The 13,283-nt window shown below is 38.0% G+C and overlaps 1 protein-coding gene across 8 annotated transcripts in view; it reads left to right on the forward strand.

The window, feature by feature from the left end:
- DNM3 (dynamin 3) overlaps window positions 1-13,283 on the forward strand; it is a 589,217-nt gene that overhangs the window by 68,141 nt on the left and 507,793 nt on the right. For all 8 annotated transcript variants that reach the window (XM_033200233.1, XM_033200237.1, XM_033200230.1 and 5 more), the window contains exon 2: window positions 10,908-10,981. In XM_033200233.1, the coding sequence (XP_033056124.1) occupies window positions 10,908-10,981 (74 nt within the window). The remainder of the gene's footprint in view (window positions 1-10,907; window positions 10,982-13,283) is intronic.

Consider the following 13,283-nt stretch of genomic DNA (forward strand, 5'->3'; position numbering starts at 1 on the left):
GCCATTGCACTCCAGCCTGGGCGACAGAGCGAGACTCCGTCTCAAAAAAAAAAAAAAAAAAGAAATGAGCAAGGTGGTCCTGTCCTAAGAGAGCTTACATAGGAGAAGATTTGAGTTGGGCTCCTGGTACTTTTGGAATAAACAGTAAGGGTATCTAAACATGCCGGCATATCAGGAAATGCTTCCCACAGGAGGCTGCGTCAACATGTCTTTAAGAGTGAGTTGGGTAAAGAAAGGCATTAGATAAGGGCTTCTGTGGTTGAGGAGTCAACACAGAAGTGTGAAATTAGTGTGGAATCACTTCGGAGCCAGCTGTTCTGGGAATAAAAAATTTGCATGGAGGAATCATGGATGTGGCTTCCAGAGAGTGAGAGAAAAGCTGGATCCAAGAATCCACTTAAATCCTTCCTGGTTAATTGGAAAATCAGATTCCATTCTTTTAAAATAACAGGATGTGACCGTGGTGGTGCTCCATTCTGTTTCAGTGGAGAAACCAACCTACGCCTTTTTGGCTTCCAATTAAATACTTCATTTTCCCCCTAACATCTTTTTTTTTTTTTTTTTTTTTTTTGAGATGGAGTTTCGCTCTTGTTGCCCAGGCTGGAGTGCAGTGGCTCTCCAGCTCACTGCAACCTCCACCTCCCCGGTTCAAGTGATTCTCCTGCCTCAGCCTCCTGAATAGCTGGGATTACAGGCACGTGCCACCACGCCCAGCTAATTTTTGTATTTTTAGTATAGACGGGGTTTTACTGTGTTGGCCAAACTGGTCTTGAACTCCTGACCTTGGGTGATCTGCCCACCTTGGCCTCCCAAAGTACTGGGATTACAGATGTGAGCCCCCGAGCCTGGCCTCTAACATCTTAAAATAGTGAAAACAAAAGAGCACACTATTGGCTGGTGAAGCTCACTTCTACCCTATCCATGCTGTTCTTTTCCAGCCTCCTGCCAAGGAGCTGGTAATGTATATTCAGGACCAAGGACAGTAATTGGGCCCCATTTCTTCATCTGAGTCCTTAGTAGGGAAGGGGTTGACGTGAGCTGCCTAGACCAGAACTGCCCTTGTCATCGGGTAAATGTTTTCTTGCTGTTGCTTCTCCCCACTGGCTGGTTTATCTTCCACAGGTGGACCTTTTCTAGTCACTGCCGTGTCAAAGAAAAGTCTGAGATTCATGTATGGGCTTCATGGAGAGGGACAAGGGAGGCCTTTGAGCCTCTTTGGTACCAGGCCTTCGGGCTACCTCTTACCTAAGGCCAAATGAGGATTCCATGTGGTCCAGCCCACGTTTCCAGGGTTGGAAAGGGAATACATTGAAGTTTGCAGCAAAAGCCAGCTCAGTTTGTCCTTTCCACATGCATTTCTTTTAGAAACTCTGCAGGAAGGGGTGGCTAACAGAACTGAATGTTTAGCATCCTGAGTTTTATTTTTTGTTGATGTATAATACATATTCTCAGTTGGGGTGATATTGCCCCTAACAGGGCAAAAGTTGGTTCTTGGGGGACAAAAAGAATCTTTTTTTATGTTTAAAGCATGGATGTATGTAGAGCACATATATTGATATATAGTGTATCTATGATATTAAACTTAATAGGGGAACATTTAATGGGGAAAAATATCAAATAAGTTTCATTAGGGGAACCGTAATGAAAAGAAGGGTGAGAAACACTGACTTAAAGCACTGTCTGTCTGTCTGTCTTTTTCTTTGTCTCCTTCCTAGGTAGTACCAGGCTAGTTCCAGTGACCTATAATGTCATCACTATCCTACTCTTTGTCCTTTTCTGATCTGCCATTCTTAGCACATAGCTTCCATCTGCAAGATTGCCTTGTGGTATTAAGGTGGTTGTTGCAGCTCCACTATCATGTATAGCTGACAGGGAGACAAAAGAAGAGGAAGGGTAAAAGGTACACATTAACAAAATCAGATCCTTTTAAAGGAACTATTCTGATGTCACTCAAAACCTCTAATTACATCTTACTGGGTAGAAGTTAGTCATGTGGACACCCCATTTGCAAGGGAGGATGGGAAATGCAGATTGATTTGTCTATTAAAGTTGGGCACATTGCCATTCCCAGCAAAATAATTGGGATTCTGTTAATAAGAAAGGGAAAATAGATAGTAGGTAGGCAACCAGCAATCTTTTTACTAGGGCTTTTTGCCATTCATTTTCCTGGCAGCCAACTTCGGTAAGATATAATCTGTGATTTGGAAAAAGTGAAAGCTAAGTGCCTTTATTTTTATGCCAGGACTTGTTCATCTGGTGCTTTAAATTCTTGAACAAACTGACTTCGTGAATAGGCAAATAAAATGGATTAAATATTAAGGCATTAAGTTCTTGAGCATGTTTCCTGGTGGGGAGAACACTTAGTATTTGTAAACTGAGAACTGCCTTCTTTGTTCAGTTTATAGATCCCTGACTCAGAAACTTTTGCATTCTAAATGTTTCAGTGGGAACCATTAATTATTGAATATTTAGATTTAATAAAACTATGTTGTTTAGAAATTTTGAATTTTGTGAATAAAAGTAAAATATTGAGATTCTTAAAGATGTCAATAAAAAATAAGTAAAAGCATTGTGTTTCCTGCAACTGAATTTGTAGGTATGTTTTTCAAATAAAATTATGATGGTGTTGAGTACTTCATATTATAGAGTAGCTGACAGCATCAAAATATGATTCTTTGCAAATCCGTAAGTACTAATATTCTTAATATATGGCAATAATTTAGAGAAAAAAGTAAACTGCAGTAGAAAATTTCCAATTAAATCTGTGGATTTTGGTAAAATTACTTCCTCTAGCGATTAAAATGGCATTGTAATGGTTGGCAAAGTTCTCGGATTTGGACACGAAAGTACAGAGCTATTTTAATAGCACTATTGTGTTCAGGATGTGGAACTGGATTCTTGACCTCTGTGCTCCTTGGAGCAGGGGGTGGGCAGTATTAGTGTGATTTGTCTGTCTTTCTCTTCCTATCTCCTTTCTTTTCCCTCTTTCCCTGTTTCCCTTTCCTTCTGTTTCTTTTTTTGTTGGATCAGTATATTGAAATATTGTGAGATAGTACTCCTATAGGAATTATTATGGTGCACAGATTTTTTTTTTTTTTTTTTTAAGACGGTCTCACTCTGTCACCCAGGCTGAAGTGCAGTGGCATGAACATGGCTCACAGCAACCTCGACCTCCTGGGTTCAAGCAATCCTCCTGCCTCAGGCACCTGAGTGGCTGGGACTACAGGCTGAAGCCACCACGCCCAGCTAATTTTTAAATTTTTTGTAGAGAGGGGAGTCTCGCCATGTTGCTCAGGCTGATCTGGGACTCCTGGGCTCAGGTGATCCTCCTGCCTTGGCCTCCCAAATTGTTGGGATTACAGACGTAAGCCACTGTGCATGGCCAGAAAATTATATTAAATACTTTGAAAATTAAGTTTTAAAAGAGATTTCTCTGTTTGTTTGCTTGGTTTTTTTTTTTTTTTTTTTTGAGATGGAGTTTTGCTCTTGTTGCCCAGGCTGGAGTGCAATGGCACAATCTCGGTTCACCACAACCTCCGCCTCCTGGGTTCAAGCGATTCTCCTACCTCAGCCTCCTGAGTAGCTGGGATTACAGGGGTCCACCACCACCCCTGGCTAATTTTGTATTTTTGGTAGAGATGGGGTTTCTCCATGTTGGTCAGGCTTGTCTCAAACTCCCAACCTCAGGTGATCTGCCCACCTCGTCCTCCCAAAGTGCTGGGATTGCAGGCGTGAGCCACCGTGCCCGGCTGAGATTTCTCTGTTTTTAAGGAAAAAATTTAAAAAATATATTGGTTCTGTATTTTTTAAAAAATTTATTTTCTTCAAATTCCATTCCGTGTCATTAGACATGGAATGGAATTGGCCCACCTAGTATTCTGTATTTTGTAATTTGGTGAATATGTTTGAGTCTTAAATGTTCATAATATCAATTTAAATGACCCCAGCAAATTATTGGTGAGTTGAGAGTCATCTTGCCTATTCTTTTGGTCCATATAATGCCTTGTAGCTGTCTGCCAGTTGTGAATTAGATATAGGATTGTTTTCTCTCCATGTTATGACTATATGGAGCAATGATGAATCTTCTTGAAAGGGTATGTAGAAAGTAAAAAATATTTAGTGCCTAGGCACTGAAGGAGGCTCTGAGGGAACACACAGGGGTGAGGGAGCAGACAATGTGTGTTGAGAGCTTAGGAAGAGACATGTGGGGGTGGGGGGATCTTGAGAAGACTCCCAGAGAAGGTGACATACAGCTGGGTGTTGAAGATTAGGGGGATAAGGATGTGCCTAGACACCAAGTCTGAGAGCACAGACGCACACAGAGACTTCCACTAGAGGACAAGGCTTTATTTCTGCTTTGTTTACTGTTATATCTCCAGTGTCTAAAGCTTCATTTAGCTTGTAGTAGACACATAATGCACATTTGTTGAAATAATAGGTTAAATTAGTTGTAAGGGGTTCTATGCCTCTGATGTAGGGTTTCACTTGGGGAGTGGTCAGAAATAAAATATTTTGTAAGTGATACTAAGATTTGGATTTCATGCTAAAGATAATGGGGAGTCATTCAGTGATTTAAAGTCTGGTAATGATGTGATAGAACTGATGTCCCTGTTAAAGTTGGATAGGAGGGTGCTCAAATTAGATGCAGGGAAAATAGTTGTGCGAGCAGTGTAGCACTTTATATGAGGGTTGGTGGCAGCTGGATTGGTGATCCAAATAGACAAAAGAGGGTGAATTTAAGAGATATTAAGATAGAATCAGGAGGACATGGTGACCAACTTGGAGCATGAGGATAGAGGTAGATGGAGGATAGATGATTCCGAGGTGCTTGGCTTGGCTGACGTATATGGATGCTGATGATGTGGATTATGATTGGGAATGAAGGTGGAGAAACATTTGGATAGATTGTAATGAATTGAGTTGTAGAGATGTTTGGTTCCAGACATCTAGTGGAGATGTTTAAGAGGTTAATGTGATTTTGAGTTCTAGTGTTTGGCTTACCTCTCTGGTAGCCTCTTTTTATTCTCTCAGTTCCACTTCTTTCGGGTACCCATTAAATGTTGGTATTTCTGAGAGTCAATATTAATCACTTGTTTCCACTCCATTCCTACTCATCTATTCTTTTGGCTTCAACTTCCTGCTCTGTTGCTGACTGTCAAATTATTGTCTCCAGATAAGACTTTTGTCCTGAGTACCAACTGTTCAGTCTAACTGTCTACATGTTGTTTCAATCTGGGTATTCCCCAGGCATGTAAAGATCAATGTATACAAATAAGGACTGCTCATTTTCTTCCCCCATTTCTTTTACAATGTAGATAAAAATGGTCAAGAGCACAAATGCTAGAGTTAGACTCCCTAGATTTGAGTCCCGTATGTCACTTACTAGCTTTATGACCCTGTGCAAATTGTCTGACTTTTGTGTGCTTCTGTTTTCTCATCTGTGAAGTAAGAATAACAATAGTACCTACTGCATAGGATGTTATGAGATCGAACAAGTTAATGCATATAAAGCTATCAGAGTGGTGCTGGCACATGGTAAGCATTATATTAACCAGATCTTCCTTTATTTCCTGTCCTGGTTAGTGATACCATTGTTCAACCAGCTACCCAAACCAGAAATGTGACATTTATCCTAACTCTTCCATATCACTACATTAGAAGGAGATTCATCAGAAGGAGTGGCATCAGAAGGAGATTCCATATCAAAGCAATCATTAAATCCTGCCATTTGTCTTCTTTCCATCTCTACCATTACTGCCTTGGACTTGACTTTTATTATCTTCTTTCTGAATGACCTAGACTGGCTAGTGACTAGTGACTCATCACTGTCTTTGATCTTTCTCTTTTTCAACGTTCTCTATATAATCCCCAGTGATTATTCTGAAATGCAAATCTGATCACTTAAAACTCTATAGTGCCTTCCTGTTCTCACAGAAAATAGACAAACACAAACTACTAGTAAAGACCTCTGAGGTCTTTTCTGGCTTCCTTCTCTAGACTCTTCTCTATCTCATTCTGATCTCTCTTTAATGTTTACAGTTCTGTGATGTTTTGTGCTACTCTGGTCTTCCATGTCTTCGTACACCTGATTTTCTGTGGAATGCCTCCTACCTCATATTTCTTCTCAGATATTGTTTCTAGCAGCTCCTCCAAGCAGGATAGATATTCTTTGCTGTGTGTTGATACCGTATCTTGTGTGAAACTTAAGCATAGTACCTGTTATGCTTATTATAATTATTTTTTATTTGCATGTTGTCCTCCTCCAAGGCTGAGCTTCTTTATTTTTGAATAAATTGGCTCCATGAATCAAATTCTAGGAAACTATGAGTTATGCCTCCCATCTTCAGTTAAGTGCAGATGTTAAACATTTATTTACTGTACAGATTATCTGGTTAACAATCATTTACATCTATATTGAAGAGACCATCTCTGTAGTTACTTTATTTGCTGCCAGGGGGGAATTTTTTTGAGTTTTGTTGATACAGCTAGTGTGCTGTCCTTTTTCAGGCTTCCAAAGGTCATTCTTTTCCTAGAGGAGCAATGACTATATTTCCTGGTAACTCAGTTACTGGAAGAGCCAATAAGAAATGTCATCAAGGTGGTTCTTAAACCATGGTGTGGGAATTGTACTCTATTTTTTGTCTAGGAGTCAGGAAGCTGTGAGACAGCATTGACTTATTGCCTGAAGACTAGCTGTTAACACTGAAGATTAATGCTTTATTGAGATGGGTTGAGAGAAAAGAAAGGCATTTGATTTGTAGCTGGCATATGGCATCCAGAGGGAAGCACTCTCTCTGGCTAAAAATCTGTACAGTTCAACCACAAATAAGGCATCTGGGCCATATAACAGAATCAATTTAATAACACTGAGTTTTCAGGTTACTCTTTGAAGGTACATTTTGCAGGAAGAATGGCATACATATTTTATTTTTATATAGATTTATTAGAAAATAAATTAAAAATATGTAGTCTAAATCCAAAGTAATACTAAAGGGATAGTCATTATTTTTCCAGCGTGAATTTAAAAAATGTTTTCCCATAAAACATGCTTACAGGTTTTCCCATAAAATATGCTTATGGGAGAAAAATCTATTGCACAGAAAATGATACAATTCAATTGGATGATGGTGCTCAGTGGCTAATGAATTATTCAATATTGTTCATGTCAGTGCTTTGGCTCCCTGTTGCTGAAGGCAGGCATGAGGGCTTTCCAAACCCTTGCAGGTCATCAACACTAAGAGGGTAGTTAAAGTGGGGTCTGTGGCTCCTATCTCCAAATTCCAGTAGCAAAATGTTAAAATATTGTATGTAGGTGCTTAGTTTTTCAAGGCAAATGAATACTACAATATCAGGGAAAACACACTGTGGCTGTGTTATATCAAAAATAATAGTAACATTTTCCCGTGGTGCTTGGGTTTTAAAATTTTAAAATTGTTGGCGTATGTTGCATTTCATTTGATCCATACAACTTGGGCCATAGTTAGCATTCTCTCAGTTTAGTAGTAAAAGAAATGGGTTCTGAGAGAATTTTGCCCATTCAGTGGCAGAGCTAATATTCAAAGCAAGGTTCTGTGTTTCTCATTTGAGGACTCATCTCCTTAGTTCACACAGCAAGAGTGTGCTGGGCCATCAGAAGGAGATGTATCTTTAGGATGGCCAGATTAGCTGCTGACTCCTCAGAAGAGAGAAGCTTTTCTTTAGCACTTTGTTGTGCTTCAGAGATGCCTGTGGAGCAGGAGAGACTTCCAAATAGTAAAATTTGATTATCAAAATTTTTGGCTTTTTGTGAGAATGTATCTGTCAGAGGTAGGACTGGTGAGAGCCATGAAGGAAACTAGTAACTGTGAGTTAATAAGAAGGGGGTTAGATACCGGAATCTATTTATTACTCTTCATGAACAGCTCTGTTTGCTTAATAAAAAAATGTAGAGAAAAATGCTAGATGTATCTGTGGATTTTTAGTCAACACACAATTATTTGCTATTTATAATGTTTGATATGTTCTATTTTGCTTTAACAGTGTTCACAGGGATTGTTACTAAATCTGCATCTAAATATATGGTCACAAGCATGAATTGAAACAGGTCTCAGCATGAAGGTATAGAGTGACTAAACCTTTTTTTCTTCTTTCTTCTCTCTGTCCTTTCTTCTCTGCCTTTTTTTTCTTGAAGAAAATATTTTATTGACTTGTTAAATGGCATTATTCAGGCCATTCGTCATTTTTCCTTTGCATTTTATACATCCTGAAATTTCATTCATGGTCCTCATGGCTCAAACAGATGCCCTCCAGCTCCTTTTATTTTTATATGCTGACTTAAAAATTTTTAATTATTATTGTACTTTAAAGTTCTGGGATACATATGCAGAGCGTGCAGGTTTGTTACATAGGTACACATGTGCCATGGTGGTTTGCTGCACCCATTAACCCGTCATCTACATTAGGTATTTCTCCGAATGCTGTCCCTCCCCTGACCCTCCACTCCCTGACAGGCCCCGATGTGTGATATTCCTCTCCCTGTGTCCATGTGTTCTCACTGTTCAGCTCCCACTCATGAGTGAGAACATGCGGTGTTTGGTTTTCTGTTCTTGTGTTAGTTTGCTGAGAATGATGGTTTCCAGCTTCATTCATGTCCCTGCAAAAGACATAAACTCATCCTTCTTTATGGCTGGATAGTATTCCATGGTGCCGTCTAGCTCTTTACTCTGGAGTTTTGCTTTTTTCCCTCCCTCAATTCATTTTGATTCTCAAATTACCCTCTTCCTTTTTGGTTAAAAATAAAACAAACAAAACAAAGTAGATGCTTTGTTTATTTTGATTAAATTTTAAATGATTGTTGAAGCTATCTAAACTAGCAGTTATTCTAATGTAGCACATGAAGAATATTAAAAGTGTATTTAGTTATATGTATTTAAATCTATTCAAATCATCATTATAAGGAGAGTATTGTTCTTTCTCTTTTCTGAACTCCAATGTAGTTTATCCTCCCTTCTTTAATGGTTTTCACGAATATGTTTTGTTCCCATTAGGTTCCAAATTCCTGGTGTCTACCCAGCATGAGTCCATGCCCACAGCATCTCCCTAGCACTTCTTAATTTCTCAGTGAATTTTTTTCAGTGAATAAATAATGCTATTTCAGTGGCATTTTCAAAAGCACGTGCAAATCTGTAATTTCACTATTTTCTATTGTAGTCATATACACTGACATTCTAAATGAACTTTAGTCCTTGAAGTCAATGAGAAAAGTCATTAACTCAAGGTTGTTCAGTACTATTTCCTCTGTCAGAACATACAGTAGCACTTGCCAAATAAATTAGTTGTAGTGGGAGAAATTTGGCTTGATTCTATCTTTTTGACTCTCCATTCCAAACTACCCGTGCAGCTAAACGCTTGGGTTTTGGAGCATTCTCACTGTCCTTTGCCTATTTTATAAGCTGCTGTTCATTGAAATCCCATCTGTGTTGAAGCTCTGTTCTGCCAAATTTCCTACAAAACTCATAGTATGCCACGTGAATTGTTATTGCCCACTGAATTGTTGAGTAACATATCCTGACTTGAGGCCAGTGGTTTTCAAACCTTGGTGAGCATCAGAAACATCTGGGAGCTTGTTAAGAGTACAAATGCTGCATGCCTTCCCCTGAATATAATGAATCTGTAGCTTCAGGAGTAGTCCTGGGTGTCTGTGGTTATAATACTTTCTAGTGGGCCTGGAACTACATTTTGAGAAACACTGCCATTGAGTGAAAAGTTTATTTTGAGTGGAATTCTGTGATGATTCCTCTAAAAGTTGTGAGACATTCTAAATGTGTTTAAAAACTGTGCTATAGGTATGTTTATGAATTCTTTGATGTTGCAGAATCAGCAATAATTTATGTTGCATTGCAGATGTAATGTTATGTAGTACTCTCTTTGCTGCAGTTTTATTGGCTTAGTGTTTATTAATATGCCATTTGAAATATGAACTTTATCAAAACCTCCGTTTATCAGGAATAAGAACAAATGGAATGAGAACAAACAAAACTCAAGTTGCAGTTTTCTGCTGTTAATTTCTACAGACGAAATATCTGTTTCTGCTTGATCCCACGTTTTATGTGTCCTTTTTTTTAGACAAGAGTCTCACTCTGTTGTACAGGCTGGAGTGCAGTGGTGTGACCTTGGCTCACTGCAACTCTGCCTCCCAGGCTCAAGCGATCCTCCCATCTCAGCCTTCTGAGTAACTGGGACTAGAGGCCCACGCCACCATGTCTGGCTGGCTAATTTTTGCAGTTTTTTTTTTTTTTTTTTTTGTAGAGCTGGGTTTTTGCTACATTGTCCAGGCTGGTCTCAAACTCCTGGGCTCAAGCGATTCAACAGCCTCGGCCTCCCAGAGTGCTGGGATTACAGGTGTGGACCACTGTGCCCGGCCTCGTTTCCTTTTATTGGAGAAAAATGTCAGTATATTTAGAGAATACAATCTAATGTGCCTTTAGTAATGGTCAGTATTTGACGGTGCTAATATTGATCTTGAGGCGAAAGAGCGTACTGGGTTTTTTAATTATCAAAAAGAGTTTAAGAATTAATTTCAGTATCAAATATTTTCTTTAATGCTGATTCTCTGAAAATCAAAATTAATTGATAATACACAGAAACTAAGTGGAAACTTTTATAAATTTCAGCTAGATGAATGAATGGCATATTCCAATGAGGTCATTATGATAATATACATGGATTTCTATGCAATCAATATAAGGCCCTCCTTCTTTTTTTTAACTTTGAAAACGCTTCTTTTATTAAGATGGGCCTATCATTTTTTGGATAAATGATACATTGAAAGGTTGGGAATTAGGAGAATTGCTGTGGAACTTGGTTTTTGAATGTATAGGTGATTAGAATTCCTTCATGACTTAATCTATATTTCTTACTTTTTTTAGGGACTTTCTTCCTCGAGGGTCGGGCATTGTAACGAGACGACCTCTTGTGCTGCAGCTTGTTACTTCTAAAGCAGGTAATGAATGAAGATGTCTACCACATGGATGGGCATATCCTGTGGCACCTTTTGCCTTTGTAGGTGTGGGGTCGTTCCAATAGAAACGTGTTTGTGATTGCCCCACTGTGAGCAGCTGCCCACATTTCTCTCCAGAATGCTGCCTTCTTCATTGATCTTTTCATTCCTTTAATTACATTAAAGGGGATAGTTTCATGGATTTTTAAAAATACCTACTTAAAAATTTTTTTATTGCTCATTGTAATCCATCTATATAATTTTACAGTACAGCACAACCACTAATACTTCTTTGGTATGCTTTCTGTGTGTGTGTGTGTGTGTGTGTGTGTGTGTGCACGTGCACTTGGGGATTAACTTATAAAATTCAACAACCATATAATATCTGTATGGATGTGTATGTGCGTATCTATATTTACACTGTGCTATGCTTGCTCCTCTCTCTTACACCATGATAATTTGATAGATAAATGATACTTGTTTTTATTTTCGTTTTATTTCAGCAACTGCTGATGTTGAATTTTTTTTTTCAGGTTTATTTGCCATTTGTATTTCTTCTCTTGTGAATTGGCCATTTTTCTTTTTCCCCATTTCTTTTTGGGGATTTTACTACTTTTCCTATCAATTTCTTTGAATGCTTAAGACTGAAGCACCTCATAAAAATCATCTGTCATAAATTGTAAATATTTTTAATAGCTTGTTAAAGATACCATTTACATACCATATAACTTGACCAAATAGATCAATAGGTTTTAGTTTTTTCACAGATATGTGCAACCATCTCCACAATCAGCTTTAGAACTGTTTGATCACTCCGAAAAGAAAGCCTGCATGTTTCTGCTGTCACCCCTTTTCATAACACCTTTCCCCACCACTCCAGCTTAGGCACTACTAACCCATGTTCTGTCTCTATGGATTTCCCTATTCTGGACATGTCATATGAATGGAATCATTTAATATGTGGTCTTTTGTAATAGGCTTTTCTTGCTTGGAATAATCTTCAAGGTTCATACATGTTGTAGCATGTATTAGAACTTCATTTCTTTTTATGGCCTAACATATTTCATTGTCTGGATAGATCACATTTTGTTTGCCCATTAACTGAGGAGCATTTGAGTTGTTCCCACCTTTTGGTTCTTATGAATAATGTTGCTATAAACATTCATGTACATGTTTCTGCGTGGACATGTATTTTCATTTCTCTTAGAAATATACCTGAGTATAATTACTGGGCCATGTAGTAACTATGTTTAATTGTTTAAGGAACTGACAGACTGTTTTCAAAGCAGCTGCCCCATTTTACATTCCTACCAGCAGTGTATGAGGGTTACAGTTTTTCTATATCCTTGCTAACCCTTGTGGGTAAGAAGTGATATCTCATTGTGGTTTTGACTTGCATTTTCCTAGTGACTAAGGATACTGAGCATCTTTTCATGTGCTTAATGATCATTTGTATATCTTATTTAGATAAATGTGTATTCATTTCCTTTGCCCAGTTTTAAATTTGGTTATTTGCCTTTGTATTACTGAATTATAACAGATATATATTAGATACAAGTCTAATATCAGATATTTGATTTGCATTTTTTTTTTCTATTTTATAGGCCCGTTTCATTTTCTTGACAGTGTCCTTTGAAGCAAAAGATTTTTTATTTTGGTGAAGTCCAATTTATCTACTCTTTCTTTCATTTCTCATTATTTTTGTATATATCTAAGAATCCTTTGCCAAAACCAAGGTTATAAAAGTTTATTCTATGTTTTCTTCTAGGAAGTTTATAGTTTTGATCTTACAGTTAGGTCTTTGATCCATTTTTTAAAATTTCTAATTTTTAAATTTGAAATTTCATTTTAGATTTGGGGATAGGTGGAGGTTTGTTATATTGCACAATGTGTAATGCTGAGGTTTGGGTTTCTAGTGAAACTATCAACCAAATATTAAACATAGTCCCCAATAGGTAGGATTTCAGCCTTCACCCCTCTTCCACTTTTCCCCTTTTTGGAGTTCTTTGCGTCTGTTTTTCCCATCTTTATGTCCATGTTACCCACTGTTTAGTTCACACTTATAACTGTGAATGTGTAGTATTTTATTTCCTATTTCTGTTATTTCTCTTAGAATAATGGCCTCCAGCTCAGTCCATGTTCCTGTGAAGGACATGATTTCATTCTTTTTTATGGCTGCATAGTATTCCTTGATGTATGTGTCCCCTATTTTCTTTATCCAATCAAGTGTTGGTGGACTTAGGTTGATTCCATGATTTTGGTATTGTGAGTAGTGCTGCAGTAAACATACAAGTATAGGCATCTT

The sequence above is a fragment of the Trachypithecus francoisi genome, unplaced genomic scaffold (genome assembly GCF_009764315.1).
Source record: "Trachypithecus francoisi isolate TF-2019V2 unplaced genomic scaffold, Tfra_2.0 Lachesis_group5, whole genome shotgun sequence".
NCBI lineage: Eukaryota > Metazoa > Chordata > Mammalia > Primates > Cercopithecidae > Trachypithecus > Trachypithecus francoisi.